Source organism: Zootoca vivipara, chromosome 4, assembly GCF_963506605.1.
Source record: "Zootoca vivipara chromosome 4, rZooViv1.1, whole genome shotgun sequence".
Taxonomy (NCBI): domain Eukaryota; kingdom Metazoa; phylum Chordata; class Lepidosauria; order Squamata; family Lacertidae; genus Zootoca; species Zootoca vivipara.
This window is the reverse complement of record NC_083279.1, coordinates 86,838,033-86,861,527: the sequence shown is the minus strand read 5'-3', so window position 1 is coordinate 86,861,527 and position 23,495 is coordinate 86,838,033. Positions and strand designations below refer to the sequence as shown.

The following is a 23,495-nucleotide window of genomic DNA, read 5'->3' as shown; positions in this document are numbered from 1 at the left end:
TCATGTTACTACTGCAGTTGCAGATCCAGTGTTGCTTCCCCTCCCCTGAAACGGACATCTCGATTCTGTCCTGCAGAGCTAGCTTGCCTCTCAACTGACCACCCTTTCAGATCTGCCCGCAACACCCCACCCAACTTGGACCCCAATTCTTCTGGGGTTTGTGTTTCAGCTCCCTATTTCCCAGCCCTGACAAACACAGGAAAGAGCTGATCTCTCAACCGCAAGCAGGAAACGCACCTCCTCTCCACCCTGCAAACCCCTTCCAAAAAAAAAGTGGGACAAGCAAAATGGGAATTAAAGGAAAAAAATCTGGCAACACTAACCCCAAAGTTGTTACTTATGAGGGACGCGTTTTCGATGTTGTTGTCGTTGGCAAGGTCGCAGACACAGAAATTGTTAACTGATATGAGCCTGTAGCCGTTCAAGGTATCAAGATCTCTCTCTGGATTGATGCCACTACCAAAGACAAAGCTTGCCAAGGCATGGTAGTGTGCCAAGAGGACCACAGCATGCACCAGTTCCGGAAGAGACCAATTATTTTCCCCCGTCTTGACAAGTTTCTGAAACAAACGAGAAAAGGAAGACATATGCATATATATTAGATGCAGACACAGGAAGGAGACAGAATATTCCAGTGGCAGGAAGGCAACAGTTATCTGGTCTCTTCCAAGTTTCCATTTTGATAGGGTTAAGTTGGGAGCATCAATCAAAAGATGCCAGAAGGCTGCCAAGTCCCAACTTACAGCATGCTATGGTTTAAGAGAAAATTATATGAAAATGATGTATCGATGGCATCTAACACCAAGAAAACTGGCAAAAATGTATAAAACTAAATCAAATGAGTGTTGGAAATGTAAAGAGAAAGAAGGTTCTTTTTATAATATGTGGTGGTCCTGAAGGAAGGTTAAGGGTTACTGGGAAATGAAGAAGAAGAAGAAGAAGAAGAAGAAGAAGAAGAAGAAGAAGAAGAAGAAGAAGAAGAAGAAGAAGAAGAAGAAGAAGAAGAAGAAGAAGAAGAGAGTAGTAGTGAGTAGTAGTAGTTTGGATTTGATATACTGCTTTATCACTACCCTAAGGAGTCTCAAAGCGGCTAACATTCTCCTTTCCCTTCCTCCCCCACAACAAACACTCTGTGAGGTTGAGTGGGGCTGAGAGACTCCAGAGAAGTGTGACTAGCCCAAGGTCACCCAGCAGCTGCATGTGGAGGAGCGGGGAAGCGAACCCGGTTCACCAGATTATGAGTCTATCGCTCTTAAACACTACACCACACTGGCTCTCAATGAAATGAAAAGGATGTCGAAAAAAATGTTTGTAAAAAAAACCAGAAGCCTTTCTCTTGGGAATTATAGGGATAGAACTACCTAAATTGTATAGACATTTATTCATGTATGTGACTACAGCGGCAAGAATGTTACTCGCCCCAAAATGGAAAGAAGTCCCAGCAAAGGAAGAACGGATACAAAAACTTATGGAATATCCAGAAATGGCGAAACTTACCAGAAGAATGAGAAATCAAGTTAACACTTTTTACAAAAGAATGGAAATGGCTTATTGAATATTTACATATATATTGCAAACAGATAGAAACACTGGCAGGATTATTGTAATAACCTGCAGCTACATAAGAGTATATATATATAAAGAAGATAAATAAATGAGTAAGTTAAAGTAATTTGGATATGAAGAAGGTATTAAAAATAAATTTAAGGAACCGCAGAAAGAGGGGGAAGGAAGTCAATTTTTAAAATGTCAAAATTATTGTAAAATCAGTGAAATATATATATCTGAAAAGTATAAATAAAAGTTGCAAGTAAGCACTATTTAGGCACTACCAGCCTTTCCCAACCCCTGCCTTCTTCTGGGCTGCAGATGGGAAGGGCCATAGCTCAGTGACAAAGCATCTGCTTTGTATACACATTATTCCAAGGTCAATCCGTATCAAATCCATGTAGGACTCTGAATGTCCCCTGCCTGACACCCTGCAGAGCCACTGCCAGCCAGTGTAGATATTACTGAGCTGGATATACCAAAGTGGACCATTGGCCTAAGGCAATTTCCTATGCTCCTATGGGCTCTTGTGCCCATAGGATTGTAAGTGGCCATTTCTATATCCTGGATGCTCTTTTAAAAAAAAAAAAATCACTGTCTTCTCTCTCTCCCCCCCCCCCCCATTATTGCTTGAGCACAAATGACTTAGCCATCACACCACTCTTCTGAAAAAAGCTTAAATAGGATTCCTAGGCAGGCCCACTGCAGAAGAAAGTCCCTACAAAGAAATTGGCTCCAAGGAACTCAAGCAAACAAACCCAAGCCAAGATCACCAGGTTAAAAAAAGAAGACGTTTGAATGAGATTCCCTCCTTGCCAGATCGAATTCCTTTAAAAAACAACAACACACACACATAGACACTGTAGTAATTTACACATATGCAAATACTGGAGCGTTTCTCATTTGTAATAAATACCTGAATGTGCTCTTTCGAAACTAGCCAGGGTCGATGTGCAAGAAGCTTATTGATTTCATTCAGGTTTTTCAGTCTTTGTGGAACGTATTCCAAGCCATTCAGCCATTCTGGGATCCCTCCAGTCTTCAGAAACTCATCCACATGCATGTTTATAAGGTAGGAACACTGGTGCCTGGCAGCAGCCTGGAGTTGGAAACAAAGATGAAGGTGACCTGATCAAAACCTGTCTACTCTCGAGGAAAGGTGGAGAGTACAGGGACAAGAGAGAAAAAGGCATTGTAATAAAGGCAGAGAACCATGCATTAAGCACACGTGCAAGAAATCCTTGATTTCATTTTCTCTGACAGAAAGGCAGATGAAACCTGTTTTGAAAAGCATGATTTTTAAAACCAAGCAAGCGACAAATGTGCATACTGAACGTTTGCAAGTATGCCCTAGCAGAGCGGCCAGGACACTTCCAGCCAAATCCCTAGTTCAAATCTTGCCGTGAATTCAAAACGTGGCCTTGGGAAAGCCACCAGCTTTCAGCCTCAGTCCTCCCCTCCGCACAATGGGGATAAGAATATTGATTCATTTTACAGGACTTCATAGATTGTTGCTGACAGGCTAATATATGTGAAACACTTTTGAGCATTTGAATGTTAAGTAATATATTTTGACTACTTGCAGGATTTGGCTAATTAAGGACTATGCTTTGCATTTCATTTATTTTAAATGGAAATTTAAAGAGGAGCAGGTGGTGTGTGGTGGCTCAACTGCTGGGCCTGGACTGGAGAAAGTCAAGTTCAGATCCTTACTGAGCCATGACATATTCTAGCCAGGCAAGAACACAAAGACACCTGGTGTGGAAAGCAAGGCCAATGAGTGCTCTGAGGAGAGGTCAAATGCTCAGATAGAGAGGCCTGGGTCTCATTTTGCTGTGGGCCTGACATTTTGCCTTGGGCCCGAGGTTCCAAGGGAAGCAGATCACTGCTGGGAATTTATAAATCTACTCTGTAAATAAATAAAATTTATTTACTAAATAACTAAATCCATATAGCTTATTCAGAGTGCAGCGCTGAGTGTTCCTTTGTGTGAAATATATATTTTATAATAGTATCCGGCACATAGTCCATGTAATTGATCGCAGGGAAGCAATTTCATTTATGGCTGCTTGTCAATCACCTTGGGATGCAAGCTCTGGTATAAATCCCTTAATACTCTGGGATTGGTGCCTTTCTTCTGAAGCCAGGCTTGATCCTGCCTCAGGTCCAGCTGCTGGAATTTAAAGCTCTTAAAAATGCCAGATTTGTGAGATATCACCCTTTTCTTTTTAAACCATCGCAAAATGAAACAAAATAAAGGCTGGTTTGATTTACAGAAGCGCTGGAAAGGATACAAATGTCAACTACAACCGAGAAGGAAACAATAAGAGGTAGAATTTCTGAGTACATACCATGATTGCAATGTAGTGCCGGTAGGGCAAAGGAAGAGGCCCGTCCATACGCAACATATAAAACTGGCTGCGAAGGAAAGACTCCAGGTATTGAGTGTGTAAACTCATGACCTGGGTGATGTTGTCTAGGCGGCCCGATGTAGAATATTCTTCCACAAGCAGGTGCATGCGTTCATTCAAACTGTTGGCTTGGATAACCTACAGGGAATATAAGCAAGACAAGCAACTAGGAAGGATACTTATACAGTGGTGCCTCGCTTAACGAATGCCCTGCTTAACAAAATTTATGCTTACCGAAAGGATTTTTTGAGCGGAGCTTGCCTCGCTAGACGAATGCGTTTTACGAAAAATTCATCTAGCGAATCGCGGTTTCCCATAGGAATGCATTGAAATTCAATTAATGCGTTCCTATGGGCAAAAAAAAAAATCAAAAAAATTCAATGCATTCCTATGGGATTCGCTAGACGAATTTTTCGCTATAAGAAAAGACCCGTAGAACGAATTAATTTCGTCTAGCGAGGCACCACTGTATTTACCTCTATACTGTATTCATGACCTTTTTAATGAGACCCCCGGGGAGCTAGGACTATTTCAAAAACCAACAACTACAACAACCATAACAACCACAAACTAAGTTCAAATGTAGAACTCTGTAGAACTCGTCGGTGAGATAGCCTCTACAGAATACCTACTGTTGCTCAAACTTCTATAATCACAGCCTACTTTACTGAAGGGTTTTTAACAATTCCGTGCATCCAGAAATATTTTTAGCAAATAAACATTCAGTAGGGGGGGGAAAGCCTGCAGAAACACACAACGGAATGCATGCTTGCATGCCCAAGAAGCTGGCATAAAGAACGCAGGTGTAAGTGAAACCGGCGTATGTTTACACGAGACCCAAGGCCCGTTCAGCAGCAGAGCAGGGGCTACTGCTCTGCCTAAGCCTGGCAGAGGGAAAACAAGCCTTTAAATCAGTGTTCTATGCCAGGTTGCCAGGTGATGTGACTGAGCTGAACAGGCTTAGGAACCTGCCTAAGTTCCCCTCTCTAGTTCCACCCCCTGGAACGCCCCTTTTGGGTTCAGCCAGCTTCAGCTCAACTGGCAGAGACAGTTACACTGGCGTATCTTTGGCTGAGCCAGGGCTGGAGAATGAACACTGGCGGAGCTGGGAATCTAAGCTGCTCGTTGCAGTGAATCTTGCCACAGGATAGCCCCCTAGGTGAGTTACCCTTCTGGAATTCTCATCCAAGAGGTTTAAGCCAAGCGGTCACCTGCCTGATATAAACCTGGGGTCTAAGCTGTTTAGTAGACACTCAGGAAGAAACACAGGGTGCAGGGGGGAACATCATTCAACAGGAATATGTCCCGTCATCATTACTGCACATTGAAGGTGGGGAAAATAAACTTACTTCCTTTTCTGGTATAAAGGCACTTGGTCCTCTTGTCAAAGGCAGAGACACTCTGATTTTCTTTTCCTGCAGAAGAAAATAGCAGATGCAAGAATTACCATGCTTTCAAAATATTAGGCCTAGAAAGCCTGACCTATATTGAGTCAGACCATTGGTCCATCTAGCTCAGTACTGTCTCCACTGACTGGCAGTAGCTCTCTCCAGGGTTTCAGGCAGGGGACATTTCCTGCCCTGTTTGGAGGCACCAGGGATCAAACTTGGGACCCTATGCATGCAAAGCAGATGCTACAGCCCTTCCCAGGCAAAATGGGCAAGGTTGTGTCTTCACTGAATTCTGTATGAAGAGATGGAACACTTCTAAGCCTTATGAGGAACGGTTGAAGGAGCTGGGTACGTTTAGCCTGGAAAAGAGGAGACCAAGAGAAGGTATGATAGCCACCTTCAAACTTCTCAAGGGCTGTCACATGGGAGATGGAGCAAGCTTCTTTTCTCCTGCTCTAGAAGGTAGGACTCGAACCAATGGCTGCAAGCCACAAGAAAGGAGAATGCGACTAAACTTATGGAAAAACTTTCTGACGGTAAGAGATTTTTGACAATGGAACGGTCTCCCTCGGGAGGTTGTGGACTCTCCTTCCTTGGAGGTTTTAAAACAAAGGTTGGGTGGTCATGGAGAGTCCTGCATTGCAGGGAGTTGGGACTAGATGGCCCTTGGATCCCTTCCAAGATTCTATGATTCTGACCTGTATGGCCTGGGCCCTCCTCCTCCTGTGGGACTGGGGCAAAGATTAATCTACCATGCAGTAGCTCTAAGAACATCCATAGCACGTCAATTCCAAATAGCACCACCTCAAATCATCAGGTATGACATACTGAATAGAATGGGCGGTGCTAGAAGACGGCAGAGCTTGGAAAATACCCAGAGGAGGAGCAACAGCTAGACTGTGAATTCCTAGGATGCTGGAAACCAGTCCAGCTTGCCAAGCAAGCTCCCCACTATGTAGCCTGCAGCATGCTCAAAACAATGATCCGAGCAAGAAGCCACTCACTTTTAAATACTGTATCTGTTTTTATACGCTTTTTTGGGGTTTTGTTAGGAAAATGTTTATTCCAATGCAATTTACACAGAGATGTGATAATCGTACACCATTAATACAAAACCACGCTGTGTAAATTAGGAATGGGTGAATCCATCCATTTAGCTTTACTTCAGTTTCTCATTTTACCAAATCTTAAATCGACTATATTTCCACATCCGCTTGTAGCTTTTAAAAAAAAGCCCCCATGAAAATTCATCAACATTTTGGTGCAAATTTCCCCTAAGAGTTATTTGTACGCAATTTCGTCTAACTTGGTATTTCCGCAAAACAGTATGTTTGTAAAGCACCCCGGCGTGAAAACAATCCTACTCGCCACAGGTGACCAAGCCATCTGCAAGCCTTCTGTAAGACTGGACAAAAGAACCCAAATATTTTTTTTCCCCACATATGGGCAGAGAAGCAAATTCTACACACATAAGCAATTTGTTTAAGGGCTCCAAAAGTCATTAGCAATGCTGCAGTTCTTGGAAAGTTATCAGAAAGATATATTGTAGCAAGTTCCAAAAAGAAAGAGGGGGGGGAGAGAAGGAAGTGAAGCCCTGACAAGTTAAAACACACACACACACTATGTCAAGCTTCTTGGACAGAAAAGGCAGAAATGCATGAAGAACTAATGCAAATTGTTTCCAATTTGTGAAGATTTTGGACGAGGAAACATACAGAAAAGCATGGGAAAACAGCAAGTTGTAGGCTGCCCACTCATTTATATACGGTAGCTTCTTTTTGCAACAACTGAGCCAGGAACGGCTCGAGTTCTCTTCGCCTGATACTTCCCCACTCAATTCAAAACAAGTTCTGATTTAATTTAATTAACACGTCGAGGCTCTCAGCATTAATACGCTGCCCTGGCTGTTCAAGTAGATGTCTCCTCATCTCACTGCGCAGGGAACTAACTCTGTCGTTCTTCTTAACCCTTCACCAACTGCACCTTCATGGGTTTCCAAGAGCTGGGGTCCGGGGACCTCACATTGTCTTCCGCTGCCTCCACATGATCCTGGCATCAACCTCAGACTGCCAGTAGTTTGTGGGAGGGATTCAAGTGCATACAAGAAACTTAGATCTGGGCAATTAAAGTGAAGTAGTTGTACCTGAGATGAGTAGATAATAACTTGTGGTGTTATAAGGCTCTTGTGTTTGTAGGGGGGAGAGTTCTAGGGTTTGCTGCTGGGCAGACTTATTTATAAAATTCATCCCAAAGAAAGTTGACAGGGTGAAAAAATTGACCCTGATGCTTATTATGTACTACTAAGTATTATTTCGGCATTATGCATTATTATACATTGCTAATTATTATGAACCGTGTTTATATAATTATATTACGCTTTTTGTATTTAATGAAGATTATGTGATGTATTTGCGCTAGGTGGTTCATGTTGCTATGTTGTAAAAAAAGAAAAGAAAAGGTGGCCTTTTGAAGAAGGGTGGTATATAATTTCTTAAATAATGGTTATTATTATAATAACGCTCTGCTGCTGTAGTACAGCAAATCTACTTTTAAAACAAAACAAAAACACCTCTCCCTTGAGAAGTGGTGGACTCTCCTTGGAGGTTTTTAAGCAGAGAGGCTGGGTGGCCTGTCTGCCATGGATGCTTTCGTTGACATTCTTGCATTGTAGGGGGCTGGTCTAGATGACCCTCGGGGTCCCTTAAAACTCTAAGATTCTATTATTCTATGTCTATGGCATACCCTCCTCTCTCACAGTTCCACTTCTCCACTGAAAATCTCCCCATCACAGCCTCCACTCTGCAAACGAGAAGAGAAGAGGAGCCAGTGGTCAGAAAGTGAAGATATGTGGTGGGAGGTGGGGATTTCTGTTGAGCTGCAAGATACTCTCTGGAACAAGATTTCAAGCCTGGGTCAAAACAATAAGGGCTTTTTTCTTTTTCGCGACATGTCAGATTTTGAAAAGAAGGAGTGCCATGCAATAATATTGTATATCTGAGGCTTGAAACATTGCCTATGTGCCCTTGAGAAGGGACTGGAACATAACACATGGGGGGAAAAATTTCAACTACAGATAGAAGTTTACTTACGAAGGTGCAACTTTCATCCATATTTGGGGTTAGCAGCAACTGGCAACCTATCTGCAAAATCTAGCCTCTAAATGAGTGCTACCTTATCTCCTCCATTCGCCTGTTCCTAACTTTCCTTTGATAAGGGTCAATTTAGAGGCAGGACAGCAGTCCCTCAAAGCCCTACTTCTTAGAAGCAACCTTCCAGTAAAACTATTGACTTGATCAAAAAGTAGGTGCTTGGCTATGAAGTGCTGTGTGTGTGTGTAAAGTATTTCCTTTCAAATCCCACCTTTCCTCCAGACAGTCTCCTGCTCAGGTACTAGCCAGGCTCAGACCTGCATATCTTCAGAGATGAAACTACATCAGATAACTCCAGATACATTCTCTGGGCTTGAGCCATTCCCTGATTCCTATTGTTCTAGGAAAATATGAATTGCTGCAGTTCCTATGAATTACGGATTAAGCCGTGGTTGGGGAAAAGAGGTAGGAATAGTTTATTTCTCTAATGAAATGCAGCTTTTTGAGAGTGTTTATTATTTAGAGAGCTGAACGAAATAGTGGGAAAACATCACAGAGCTATAGGAGCTGCAGCTTTCTTCTGCATGAAATGCCAACACTTATTCAGCTAATGGTCTAAGCCAGGGGTTGGTAAACTAAGGCCCGCGGGCAGGATGCGGCCCACCGGGCTCGTTAATCCAGCCGGCGAACCTTGCGGACCCTGCTGCCCGCTCGGTCAGTCCCCGCACTAAACCGGCGGAACGCAGAGGCCTCGCCGCACAGGGACTGACTTCTGCAGCATGGCGCAGTTTCTGATTGGTGTCCAATCAAAAGCTGCGAACACCTCTGGGCAGGTGGCGACACTGCTGTGGCTTCTGATTGATTGCAGGAAGCTCCTGCAGCCAATCAGAAGCCGTGGACGCCTCTGGGCGCCACCCCTACCTTCCCGTTGAGGCGGGCAAGCGGGAGGAAGTGGCTTTTCGGGAGGGGGGGTGCTTTTGGGAGAGGGTGGGTCCGGCCCCCCACAAGGTCTGAGGGACAGTGGACCAGCCCCCTCCTGAAAAAGTTTGCTGACCCCTGGTCTAAGCTAATGGACAATAAGTATCTGGATTGCGGGACGGACGGACTGAGAAATCAGATGATTAACCTGGTGCCTTACTAGTCTGTAAAGAAGGACTTACAACTAGTTTTATGGGAGGCGGAGGACCACATGCACATAAGGAGCGCATGAAAGATGGTAGTCCAGCCCCACCCCAATGGGCTACTAGGACATCCCGTTTGCCATAGCCATTAGTCCCTCTCCACTATTGGGCTGGCATCAAGGGATTGTGATAGTGACCAGTACTCTGTCGATCTGTCATGGATGCTTTAGCTGAGATTCCTGAATTGCTGGGGATTGGACTAGATGACCCTTGGGGTTCCTTCCAACTCTACAATTCTATCATTCTTAACGGGCATATTTGGCAAACCCTGCCTTATACAGACTTCTTCCCTGAGGAGCACTGTGCTGTGCACAATATAATATCCCAAGCCATTTTATAAAAAGGGGGGGAGCCAAGGTATGATTTCTTAGAGTCCTTGTGCCATCCTGTTTTTAAATAAATAATCTATAAGACACCATGTGCAGACTCTAGGTCTCCCTGCCTTTACGCAAGCCGAAGGCAAATGGCACCTTGGCAGAAACAGAACCACAAACTTGGTTGGGATGCTTTTCTACAAGGTACATGGCATTTCAGAGCATCAGAACGACATTGCCTTCAGGCAGGTTTAGGCACGAAACAGAGGACTGCCAGGCAGGCAGCAAAGAACAGAATCAGCCATTCTGCAGGGATGCCGATTGAAGGGAGCTCATTAGATGGCAGCACTAAGCAAACTATTGCTCGAGAAAGCTATTTCAGATACGTGCAAATGTATCTGCGCAAATGCTCCAGAAATCATCATAAACATCCACATTTAACCTAGAAGAAAATGGGCCCTTCGTGTGTCCCATTTACATCATTATTATTTTAACCACAGGGATCTGGCATTCCTGTCTGGGTACGGGTCATCCACACAGCAGTGCAGGAGGAAGATGGATCAGTGCCCCAGGCCACCCCCCAATCCCTTTAGTGGGAATGAAGCTGCAACTCCCACCCTACCCGTCCTTGCAAGTCTGTTCCATAGACCACAATTGCAGGGCCAGAGTAATTACAATAGCCATATGTTTTTCTTGCTTTTCCATGTTGTTGAAATAAAAGCACAGGAAGCTGCCCATCTTGAAACACCCTTCAAGGGCAGAAAGACGGCCTATGGGCGAAACAAGATGATGCATAAAATGTGCAAATAATTACCATTAATGATAATGGTGATAAGTTCAGGGTAATTTTTTAAACTACCAAAACACTTAAGTAGCAGTCACAGAGCACCCCCCCCCCCAATTAGGGCTGGAAACCCAGTGCACAGAGAGGGGACTGATCTTTCCCCGCTCCAAGCTGCTATCCATCCTGAAAGGTAAGCCAAATAGCATCTTCCCTCCTAGGGCAAGTTACAGTCGGTGTGTGTGTGTGTGTGTGTGTGTGTGCGATTGTCAGGGGATGGCAGAGTGAACAGGAAGTGTTAAATCTACTGCTGCTCAAGGGTACTTGCACATTTTGACAGAAACAAGTTGTTGTTATTATTATTATTAATTACATTTTTACACTGTCATATACAGTGGTACCTTGGTTTACGAACTTAATCCGTTCTGGAAGCCCGTTCTTAAACCGAAGCGTTCTTAAACCAAGGCATGCTTTCCCATAGCAGCAGGGGACTCAATTTACAAATGGAACACACTCAACAGGAAGCGGAACATGTTCTTATTCCAAGGCAAAACAAAACAAAACACCTACTTTCGGGTTTGCAGCGTTCTTAATCCAAGTTGTTTATAAACTAAGCTTTTTCTTAAACCAAGGTACCACTGTATACCTGTAGGTCTCAGGGCTGTTCACACTACCCAGGCTTGTGCCCTGGGGAGGTCACTTACGGTAGGTACTGCTAACACAGTGGTTTTACTTCACCCCTAGAGGCACGCTCCATTGTCTCTCGAGATAGACGCATGTCAACGATATCTTCCAGGCAGCTCAAGCTGGCATTCATAGTTCCCCCCCATCCCCACTATCTCCTATGACAGGCATGGCCAAACTTGGCCCGCCAGCTGTTTTGGGACTACAATTCCCATCATCCCTGACCACTGGTCCTGTTAGCTAGGGATGATGGGAGTTGTAGTCCCAAAACAGCTGGAGGGCCAAGTTTGGCCATGCCTGTCCTATGAGGTAGGTTAGGCTGAAAGAGAGTTAATGACTGAAAATTGCCCCATGAACTTCATGACCAAGCAGGGATTTAAACCCTCCCTGGTCTCCCAATCAGTTGATGCTTTGCTATATAGCAGGCACCCCCAAACTTCAGCCCTCCAGATGTTTTGGACTACAATTCCCATCTTCCCCGACCACTGGTCCTGTTAGCTAGGGATCATGGGAGTTGTAGGCCAAAACATCTGGAGGGCTGCAGTTTGGGGGTGCCTACTATATAGGAATATTAGTACTCCCAATTCTGTGTCAACCACACCCTCACAGCAGCCATTTTGTGTCAAGCCACGCCATCTTGTGGTAGCCATTTTGTGACTGGTTGGTGCCCACAAAATTCTTTTAAAATTCCAAATTTGCCCCCCGGTCCAAGACGTTTCAGACCACTGTACCAAACTATGCTGGCTCTTTAGTAGACATATGGTAGGCAGGCTGTCTTGCTCAAAAGAACTGCACTGGAAACATATAAGCTGAAGTTAATTTGAAAGTTATAATGTGCATAATTAAGAACAATTCTTCCAACATTTGCGTGTATAAGGTGGATTAGAGCCATCTGCCTTTTGGCTATGCTTTCTGCAGCACATATCCACTTTCAAAATGTAATTCCTGGCATTGATGAGTCTTCTCCTGGCCAGCTGAATCCGTGTGTCAACCAAAGTTTTAAGAAGGCCTGATATTGCCAGACTCAAGTCCAGGAATCGTTTTTACCTTCCCACCCACCAGCATGACATGGAGTACTGAGTGCATTAACTTGCGACATTTAAACATTGTTTTGTTTTTGTCTTTACTGCTGCCTTTCTTTCCTTAAAAACTAAGGAGAAACTGATATTGGGTATTTACCACCAACTCCCCAACAAAAAGCACCCTCCTTTACCTACATATATATTTTTCCAGGGTACTGCACACATGGGCAAAGGCAGCCACCCATTCAGAGGGACTTCAGGAAACACGGCCTTCAACTATGAATTGATTTCATGGCATCATTACATAACCAAAGCAGAAGGGCTACAACGGCGCCACCACTCTGGCCATGTGACTCCAGGCTGCAGGATCACTATTCCCAACATGGTTTCATAAACAAAAAACAAAGAGGCAGAAAAGATGTCAAAGCAGTGACAAAACAGGAACAACTAAGAGGTGCAATAAAAGAGAAGCATTTGGGAGGAATATTCTGAAGGACCAATGGTTTCAAGCAAGGTACAGTGGTGCCTCACTAGACGAATTTAATTCGTTCCACGGGTCTATTCTTATAATGAAAAATTTGTCTAGCGAATCCCATAGGAATGCATTGAATATTTTTTTAAAAAAAAATGCCCATAGGAACGCATTAATTGAATTTCAATGCATTCCTATGGGAAACCGTGATTCGCTAGACGAATTTTTCGTAAAATGAATTTGTCTAGCGAGGCAACCTCCGCTAGAAAAATCCTTTCTTTAAGCGAAAATTTTGTCTTACGGGGCGTTTGTTAAGCGAGGCACCACTGTAATCATAGATATTCCATTGCAAGCTCTGAGTATGGGTCTTTCTGTAGTCCAAATGGCATCATCCACACACAAAAGAGATCTCAGCGGGCGTGGAGGAACTCTAAGCTTGCAGAAGTACCAAAAAGTGGGGGAAGAGTCCAAAACAGATGAATGAGGTCTGAGCACACTAAATGATTTTTTTTTGGGGGGGAGGAGAGGAAAATCAGGGGGAGGAAGAACGGAATTAAATACCCTGAAAGAAGACATAGCTGGCTGGCACCCTAAGCAGGAACATTCCACACTCCAGCAGTTTGCTTCTGGTCCCACTTGAAATAATCTAAAAGCCAGTTTGCAACTCTCTACCATGCTGTAGGGTGGCCAACGAAAACCATTGATAAAGTTTTTAAGCGGGGGGGGGGGGAAGTGCTTGACTCTCATTGGCTGGGGTTTACTTGGGCCAGAGAACAGGTTTGGTCCTCATTCCAAGTGTCCTAAATGCATCCCTTTCCTTCCTGCCACATAAATGAAGGATTGCCATTTGCTCCCATGGGGAAAAGCCAACTGCTGCCCTTTGGGATAGTGCTGCAGTATGGACAAGAGACAGAACCCCAAAACCCTATAGCACCTTACTATCCAATCCTGACACAAGCGTCCCAGCCTTCACAGACTAGAATCCAGCAGGGCAATGCCAACTTGGGGCAGAGCTGGATATAAACTGCACCCACCTCTAAGAGTCCTTGCAGTAATCAGGACATTTCTCCATGCACAAACCACCTTGGCACAATAGAGGCGTTTGCAACTCAGCCTATACAGTAATACACAGCTCGGGAGCAATTGCAAAGAACACAATCAAATTTATTTTGTTGACTTCTGCTGTTTTTATTGCCTCTGTTCAGCAGCTTGAAATGGGGAGATATCTGGTTGCAATAGAAAAATAAATCTCTTCTTGCTGTGGAAACTTCCACAATCTCAGTGAGACAATTCAGCATTAAAATTTCATACCGCACCACTCAAGAGAAGAAACTCTGAAACGTGACTGTACTGTTTGCCAAAAGGACTGTGTGTCATCCAAGCTATGCATAAGTTCAGACGGAGGACTTTGTCCCAAGAATCTTCAGTTCTATAAACTTAAAAAAAAAACCTAGTCAATCCCTTCAGACTGATATTACAGTCAACAAATCCAAGCATGTTTGCAAATCATTCCCAGTTTAGCTCCTGTAACACCCAACCTCTTTTTGCTTTATCTGTTTTCCCCCCGGATGAAGCTCTCCTGCAATTATTCTACTTCAGTGTTTCCCAACAGGTGGTCCGCGGACCCCCAGGGGTCCGCGAGCTGTGCCAGAGGGGTCCGCAGCGCTGCCCAGCGCTGCCTGGGGCGGCTTCCCGCGTCCGCAGGGAGGGCGTAGTTCAGCACGGTTACTGATTGGCTACAGGAAGCGCCAATCAGAAGGGGCAGCCAATCAGAAGGGGCAGGAAAGAAGTCTCCGCCCAGGCGAGGGAGGGGAAGGCTGGCCGGCAGGAAGAGCGAACCGGAGCGTGGGAGTGTGCGGAGGAATACAGCGCCGCGCCCCGGAGGACATTTCCTGGTGCGCGCCTCCGTCCTGGCTCCCTTGGGGATGATGGGGACGAGGGAGCGCCCTTCCCCGCCAGGGCCTTCGGGAGCTGCGTGCCGGTTCGGCTGCCTTTGGTCCTCGCAGAGGCTGCAATGCACGGCCTGGCGCGCGCGGCGGCGGCGGCTCCGCGGCCTCCCTCCCACCCGCCAGCTGCGTGCCTCAGCTCCCGCCAGTAGCAGACAGAGCGCAAAGCTCTTCCCGGCCCCGCATCACTCTCCTCTTCCCTGGTAGCTCCCGACCCTCTGCAGGAGACTCTCCCGAAGGGGCAGGAGGAGCAAAAGGGAGCCCAGCGCCCCACTTTCCTGGGAATGGAAGAAGATGAGTTCGCCTTCAAAGTGAGCACTTCTTCCATCTTCCATTGCTGGTCCTGAGCCGTACAGAAAAAGTTTGAACGCCAAGAAGGTTTAAAAAATGTATTCTGTGTTTTTACTTGTAACCAGGCAGTTTATATTTTCTCCTGTGGCTGTTCTCCTATGACAGGGTGTTTTTATGTTAATTTGCACATGCATTTCCACCAACTATGAAAACTATTTACTGTAAGATATCATAAATACTAATGTCGATCTGATTCTCAGGGAGCTGTACCACCACAGGAGAGCTATGAGCTGCCTTGCTGAAATCTAAGTAAAAAAATTCCTTCCAGCAGCTCATACCAAAATAAAAAACTTAGTTGGTCTTTAAGGTGCTGCTGGAAGGAATTTTTTTTATTTTGTTTCGACTACGTCAGACCAACACGGCTACCTACCTGAAATCTAAGGTTTGTAGGTGCACAAAAATATTTTGAAAACAGCTGCCTTGGGGTTAGAATCATAGAGTTGGAAGAGACCACAAGGGTCATCTAGTCCAACCCCCTGCAGTGCAGGAACCATCTCTAAACAAATTAATGGGGGTCCTTGTCACAATAGCAGCTCGATGTGGGGTCCTTGAGAAAATTTTGTTGGGAACCCCTGTTCTACTTCAATAATCACCATCTGCTTTGATGGCCTTTGCTTGAGCATGCTTTAAAAGGAACCTGCTCCAGCCATGGTGTGCCAGGTTTCTTTGGGGTAAAGATCAATCTGAACTGCAGATTCGTTTAACATCCATCCGCCCAGATGCTTTTTCATGCTTTTAAAGACAATCAGGGCAGTGGTGTACCTGTGGCTCCTAGCAGTTTATTTTAATACAGTAAGCCCGCAACTTATGCGGGGGTTGCATTTTGGGGGTCGCATCTGAAGCCAAAATAGTTTAACACATTGGCAAGTAGGAATGCAAATGTCTTTTCTCCTGGATGCCCACCCCCTTTCAGCCCCCTTTCAATTGTAAACTTTTTTTGCCAAACACATAAAGCTGAATGCATACAAGCTGATGTGCACATGTTAAATCTGCATAGATTGTGAGATTACTGTACATACACATCTCACCTTTCCTCAGAGTCCAAGGCAGTGCACATGGTTCTTTCCCACCCCATTTTATCTACATACCACACCTGTGAGGTGAGGTTAGACCAGGGTTTCCCAAACTTGGGTCTCCAGCTGTTTGTGAACTACGAATCCCACCATCCCTAGCTAGCAGGACCAGTGTGGTCAGGGATGATGGAAACTGCCGTCCAAAAACAGATGGAGACCCCTGTTTGGGAAACCCAGGATTAGACCAAGAGATGGGCCCCAAGGCTACCCGGTGAGCTTGGTGGCTGAGGTTTCACTGGTTCGGGTCCAATACTTTCACTACTGGCACCACACTGGCAGATGGATCTCCTCCCAGCCATGCTCAAATACCTTAAGGACCACCGGGAGGCTGCTTCAACTCCCACACTAGGGTTGCCCAAGCTTCCAGGAATGAAACCATCATGCGGAGGAGCTGTAAGATAGTCTCCTCCTGTTTGCCCAGTCTCTCATTACCTTTGGGGTATTGCTGTGCGCCCACTTACCAGCATCACTCTGCTAATGTAAGAAGAGGGACACATTGTACGGTCTAAACTGACAAGATTTAGGGTTGCACCTTCTGGGATGCTCCCCTGCACCTTAGACTGCAGGGGAGCAGAGAACTACTGAACTCTTTTGGTAACATAAAAGTTTGCTGCACGCACTGAACTGGCAACTCAAAGAGCAAGGAGGCTCTTTCCCTGGTGTGCTACTTTATGAGCACTCAGAAATGCAACCCTTGTGTCCATCTCTAGTCTGAAGTGGCACAGCCCAGAATTCTGTCCCCTTCAGTCTGTATAAAAGCGCAGGAAAATATCTCAGTGATTCACCCAGGGACACAAGAAGTGCCCCCAATTCTGCATTTTCCTTTGTACATTGGAGAATCCCTGGGTAGGTGACTCAACTTACAACAGAAGTTGCTCTTTTAAAAAAGGAAGAAGGTATTTATAGATCGGTTCTCCAGACCCAGAACTATATGGTTGTTCATTCTGGGTTAATTTAAAAGCAACACTATAAATAGGGATGGGAGTTGATGACATCCTGTGATGCAATCCTTGTCTAACTGTTGTGCGCTAGAAATGACATTTTAGAGGCGCTCTTTCTTCGACCCCAAACTGTTTTACAGCTGCAGTTCTGTACATGCACACATTTCTAAGCTCCTTAAAAGATTTTATGCATCCGGTTTTTGGGGGGGGGGCTAGAAGAGCTAAACTGCATTACATGATTGGTAAACAACCAAAGTAAATATATTTGTGAGCAAAATCTATATTTGATCTTGCAATCCATGAGTAATTCCTATTTTGGTTTCCTTTTTAAATTGTGAAATATGTTCAGTTAGGCACCCTGAAGCTTTTTTCAAATAATAAAAATAAATGATACGGTAGACTAGAAGGAGCATTTTTCCTTTAGCCTCCGTGAATTCAATCATGTTAGAAGGTTGTTTTGCCTGTCCAAGTTTGAATTTGGCAGAGCTTGGTGGGTGTGGGAGATGATATTCTGCACAGGGTGTTAGGAGAGGGAGGGAGGGAGGGAGGGAGGGAGGGAGGGAGGGAGGGAAAGAAAGAGAGAGAGAAAAAAACTCAGCAGGGAGAAATCATTTAACAACTGAAACAGAAACCTGACCTGCAACTCATACCAAACATTCATCGATGAACTGTACATTTTTATAGGAATCAGCATTTTTGATCGTGAAAGCAGCCTGTAAGGCATCCAACTTATTCCAAGCCAAAACTGCTTCAATGCTGTGTTTACTTGAGTCTAATGCACCATCGAATCTAACACACACCTCAGATTTCAGAACCTTGAAATAAAAAAAGTCTTTCTTGCTGAATGTAAATCTGCCATCAGATCTAATGTGCACCTTGATTTTCACAACATAATGTGGCCAAAAAAGATGAGCATTAGATTTGAGTAAATACAGTACAGTATTCCTTCAATAACATGTGGGAAATTGCTAGGTTACTTCCAACTATGAAACAGTGCTTGTGCATTTAGAAAGGGAAAGCATGAAATCAATTTTTCTTAATTTCTAATCACCTTGCTCATAGCAAGACTCTTTATTAGCTGAGCTGAAAACAAAAATCTCCTTTGTGTTCTTTCAGAGCCTCAAAGTTTTAAATCTAACCAGCACATCATTTCAACTATTTTCAAAGAGAGAGATTTAAAAAGGTGCCAAATGCAGCAACATGGAAGTAAGCACCTTAAAAAGAAGATTGCTTTGCGTCACTGCAGAATGCATAAGGAGGAGCATTTACTCCATTCTAACAACCTCCTTTGCTCTTAAATGATTTTACTAATGCTTCAAATCTAGGTCAACAAGAGCTGAGCTTGCATGTAACGCTTGATTCACAAGCATGGTTTATTTGTGGTTAAACTATGGTTAAGACACTTGGTAAGGTTTGGATGATCAAATCAAACCTTGATTTGTAAGCCATGACTTTTAAGTGTTATGTGCAAACAAGGCCAATGTGTGAGATCAAAGGGAATCCTGGTTTTTCAGGAAAGCTGAAGAACTACACTTGTGCAAGAGCCATGCATGGGTGCAGGTGTCTCATTTACTTACAGCCAAACCATGAATTGAACTCCAATTTGCACCTAAGTGGACAGGTGGGAAGACAGGGGGACCCTCTTGCCCTGAGTTCAAATGTTAGGGACCAAGTGTGCATTGAAACCAAATAAATGTCCTGGAGAGGTTTTATAAGTAGTCTGGGTCAGTTAAAAGATGATGACCTTTAGTTCTAGAAACCACAGAAAGGGCCAGTACAGTCATAGTTTGGATCATGAACAAATTGGCTCCTGAACAAATTGGTTCCCGAACGATCAAAACTGGAAGTGAGTGTTCCGGATTTCAAACGTTCTTTTGGAAGCCGAACGTCTGACAGGGCTTCCGATTGGCTGCAGAAGCTTCCTGCAGCCAATCAGACGCCGCGTTTTGGTTTTTGAAGGTTTCGGAAGTCAAACAGACTTCCGGAACGGATTCCGTTTGACTTCCAAGGTACAACTGTAATCGTAACCATTTAACATTAGCCAAGGAAGAAAAATGCATCCTAGCCTCTAGGCAAGCTCCCTCCCCTTGAAGTCTCTCCAACTACTAAGCCACACAATTCAAGGTAACCCATCAAAGCCATTTGCCGCCTCTTGGTTTGGCATTTCCTATGTAATAAAGCAGCTGGAAGAATAAAGCGACATGATACCATCTTTTTACAGCTTTTAAATTATTTCTACACCAGGAAACGGGGTAGGCGTTTCTTGCGTCCTTAAGGTTCTCTACACAGAAGAGCAAGTCACTCAATAGTCAATATTTTTCTCAGTGCGAGTCCTGAGCACCACAGACCGAGATCCATGCCAAGTTGTACAAGCCTGGCTAGAGGGCAGCCAACACATGAGGATCTTAAAAAAAAGAAAGAAAGTGGGTCAAAGTTCAAAATTCTTGCTTTTTATAACAGAGTACAGATTGAATGTGCATCTCAATATTGTGCCAGATCTACTCACCCTGCAAGCTATTTTTAAAAAGGCAAGACATCCCCAACCAGGCAATCTTCCCTCTAGAATCGGAGCAGTCATCAGGAACTTATTTCTGAATATATTACATTCTCTCCATTAGGGCTCATTCATGCAGCTCTCCCAAGGTATCCTTTAACTCACTTTCACTGTGGGTTTTGTCAGCACAATCAAAAAGCAGACCCTCCAAGTGTCCCTGTTTTCCAGGGACATCCCTTATTTAGAGAAGACATCATTGTTTCTGATTTGATCCCAGAATGTCCTACTTTTCATTGGAGAAATGTTGGAAGGAATGGACTTATCCGCCCCGCCCCCCCCAAGCTGTCTGAAGGCGTATAGGAAAGGTGGTTTTTTTTAAAAAAAAAGTTTAATGTTTTATTACCGTATGCTCTTATATATGTTGGAAGCTGCCCAGAGTGGCTGGGGCAACCCAGTAAGGTGTGTGTGTGGGGGGGGTATAAATAGTAAAAATATAATCATGGAATGGGACGTCCCTATTTTCATTGGAGAAATGTTGGAGGGTATGAAAAAGCAAAACAAAGACAAGAGTGAGTAAAAGTGAGGAAGGAGGTCTAGATAGGGGGCTCAACCCTTCGGCATGGCTGCAACTACAGATGCAGCAAAATGAAATGGCAGAATGGACTGCATCAACAGCAGCAGGGGAAAATGACACCATGTTAATGCTTCTCCACATTAAAAAAAAATCTCCTTGCAAGCAGAAAGCTAGCAGAGCATGGAAGATGGGCTACAACATCTCTTTGATGTGTCATCTTTTTATGTGCAGGGATTTGATTTTAATGTGAGGAGAGCTTTAGAAAATCATCCTTCCCCATCAAAACAAAGTCATCAACCAGGATTCCTACAATTCTTTGGAAGAAGCTGTGAAAAGGACTAAAAGAACACCAATAAAAATTTGTAGTATGTCTAGGCCCTTGGGTGCAACCTACCTTTCGTGATCTGGTTATTTGAAAGAAAACCCAGGACAATTCTGTCCCATTGCACAGTTTCCAACTGGACAGCTCAAAAGATCAGATCAGGCGCTGGCTGCATACCCACCCAACCCAACACATTGCTCAGGATTACCAGAGCCTTATTCGTAGGCACTTCTAGCAAAAAAAAAAAACCAGTACAAAACTGATGCAACAGGCGCACTGTGAAGAGAAAGAGTTATGCTGTATGACAGCCACAGTCAAGCGCTTCTGGATCAACTCAGACGACTCATTATTTTAAAGCTGTTTCAGCAACTACCAACACTGCACAGAATGCTTACGCAGCTCTCCAGGAAACGATACAAAAAGTTTTAAGAGTGTAGACTGCTCAGTATCTTGGAAGTTGACTTTAGAGCACGGACATTTAAGTACCTTCCCAACACACTCAGCCTATTTTGTCTCTGCCAGTAGAAACCTGGCTCAGTTGTCACAGAAAGGGCTGAGCTTCACATTGCAGGTAATTTCAGAATTCTTTTGTAATGCTAAAAAAAAAAAATCTAGACAATGTAACCACAGAAGCAGCCGTGTGAGGCAGAAGCATATGTATCTTTTTTTCCTGGGTGACGGCGAAAGTTGTGTGGAAAAGCATCTTGGAGCAGGGAAATATTCAGCAGGAAAATGGCATAAATATTCAGCAGGACAATGGGCCAGGCAGGCTTACCTGGGGAAAACCTCATTGAAATTAAAGGGGTTTTCAAGGAAACATGCTTAGGATGGGGATACAAGTTGCACATCTCTCCCCTACTCGCCACAAATCAAAACGTTAAGACTAGGGACAGGGAGCCTGAAGCCCAAGGGCCTCGTTATCTTGTCACTTAGCTCTCTCACCTTGGCCCACAGCAGCTCTGCCCTGAATCCTGCTCAAGTGTTCTTGCCTGGCTGGAATGTGTCCTTTAACTCGGAGAGTGACTCTTTGCTTGCCTACATGGAGGATAATGTGTGTGCATGGGTAGAAAGTTAGTATTTGCACAAAGGTAAAATTGCTCCATCTGCTTTTGGCTCTGGCCTCAACCCCTACTGGCCCCTGGAAGGTCACCTGGGTAGGAAATGCCCTTCCCTAGATTTGAACACTCCTCATCTTCAAATATTTCAGCTGTGCGCCTAAAATACACACCCAAAAAGGTAAAACGTAATTTCTACAATCATGTGTTTCTAAACTTGAGCACCCTATAAGGAAGCCCCAGTTTGCTGCTGCCCCCTGGAGAGAGAGAGTTTTGTTTATTTACAGCAGGCTTCCTCAAACTCCGCCCTCCAGTTATTTTTGGCCTACAACTCCCATGATCCCTAGCTAGCAGGACCAGTGATCAGGGATGATGGGAATTGTGGTCTCAAAAAACATATGGAGGGCCTAGTTTGAGGAAGCCTGGTTTACAATAATACCGCTACAAATGTCTGCCTCATCTAGTGTCCATTCCGGCGAACGTCTGCGGCAAACCTGGAAGTACCGGAATGGGTTACTTCCAGGTTTGCCGCTCGCGCATGCGCAAAGCGCAAAGCGCTCCGTGTGCGTGCGCTTTGCCCTGCGTCCTTTTAGGCTAGCAGCCGGGGCTCCGGAACGGATCCCAGTCGCAAAACGAGGTACGACTGTATTAAATTTGTGAAGTGCACACTTCCTGGGAAAACCATGTGTGAAATGGCGCTGAGAAAGCTGATCACAGCATTTGATAAACAAATCCTACAAGTCTCCTCTGAAAAAGGATCCTCTAATTGCAGTTTCTTTTCTTTAGTCCTATATTATAGGTCTACTTTTTCGTTTCTCGGCTTTTAATCAAAAAGATACTAGAGATCCAAAATGCTGTTCAAGACAAACGGCTTCTTGTTTTCAAGCCAGTGTCAAGAGTAAGAACACATGTTACAGCCACATCTGAAGACTGCCTGCGTTTTGGATGCTGGCCAGAATTCCCCACCCCAAGGAAAACCAGTTTCCCCATAGCCACAGCTGCAGAGCCAATTTTTACGGAGCAAGGAAACGCCGTCACATTCTCTGCTGCAAACTGTCTAACTGGCTGCTGATGAAAGGCCTAAACTGTACCCATTTGCTGCTTCCTGTGTAAAGCCAATTTCTATTCTGAAACACCAGTTGGGGAGAAGACACTGAAGCTAGGTGGGTTAGTGAAAGCCACCAAAAAAAATTAAAAATTAAAAAATATTCATCTGGAAGGAAACAGTAATCGGGCCCTTCATTATGTGCAAACATGCCATGTCTCATTCAAAAAGGTAGGATTCCAATGCCTCCCCTGCCTTCAATACAGGAAAGGGAGATGGAATTATGTTTCAACATTGAACAAGCAAAGATCTAGCACAGGCATCCCCAAACTCGGCCCTCCAGATGTTTTGGGACTACAATTCCCATAATCCCTGACCACTGGTCCTGTTAGCTAGGGATTATGGGAGTTGTAGTCCCAAAACATCTGGAGTTTGGGGGTGCCTGATCTAGCATATGTAATGCAAGCATGGCATATACACTGAAAACGTGCATCATCACACAGGTGCACTCATCAGAGAGCCAAGATTTATTACATCTCACTGCCAAACTCTCTCTCTCTCTCTCTCTCTCTCTCTCTCTCTCTCTCTCACACACACACACACACACACACACACACACACACACACACACAGCTGCAACCCTTGCCTTGTTGCTGTGCAATGAATGGAATGGTTCTAATTTAAAAAATGTGAAATTTGTACTTAAAATGTTTAACCCACCTCATGGATCCTTAAAGAAAACCCAACAGCAGCTAGCAACAAAAAGTCAACAAAAACAAAACAATCTCAGCAGTAAAACTC

General features: G+C 44.4%; 1 protein-coding gene across 2 annotated transcripts in view; it reads right to left on the bottom strand.

Moving 5' to 3' along the window:
• Window positions 1-23,495, bottom strand: part of SESN3 (sestrin 3) — a 66,922-nt gene that overhangs the window by 18,608 nt on the left and 24,819 nt on the right. For both annotated transcript variants that reach the window (XM_035114391.2, XM_060273871.1), the window contains exons 2-5: window positions 5,309-5,374; window positions 3,900-4,097; window positions 2,465-2,647; window positions 324-560 (exon numbers count right to left, since the gene is read on the bottom strand). In XM_035114391.2, coding sequence (XP_034970282.1) covers window positions 324-560; window positions 2,465-2,647; window positions 3,900-4,097; window positions 5,309-5,374 — 684 coding nt within the window. The remainder of the gene's footprint in view (window positions 1-323; window positions 561-2,464; window positions 2,648-3,899; window positions 4,098-5,308; window positions 5,375-23,495) is intronic.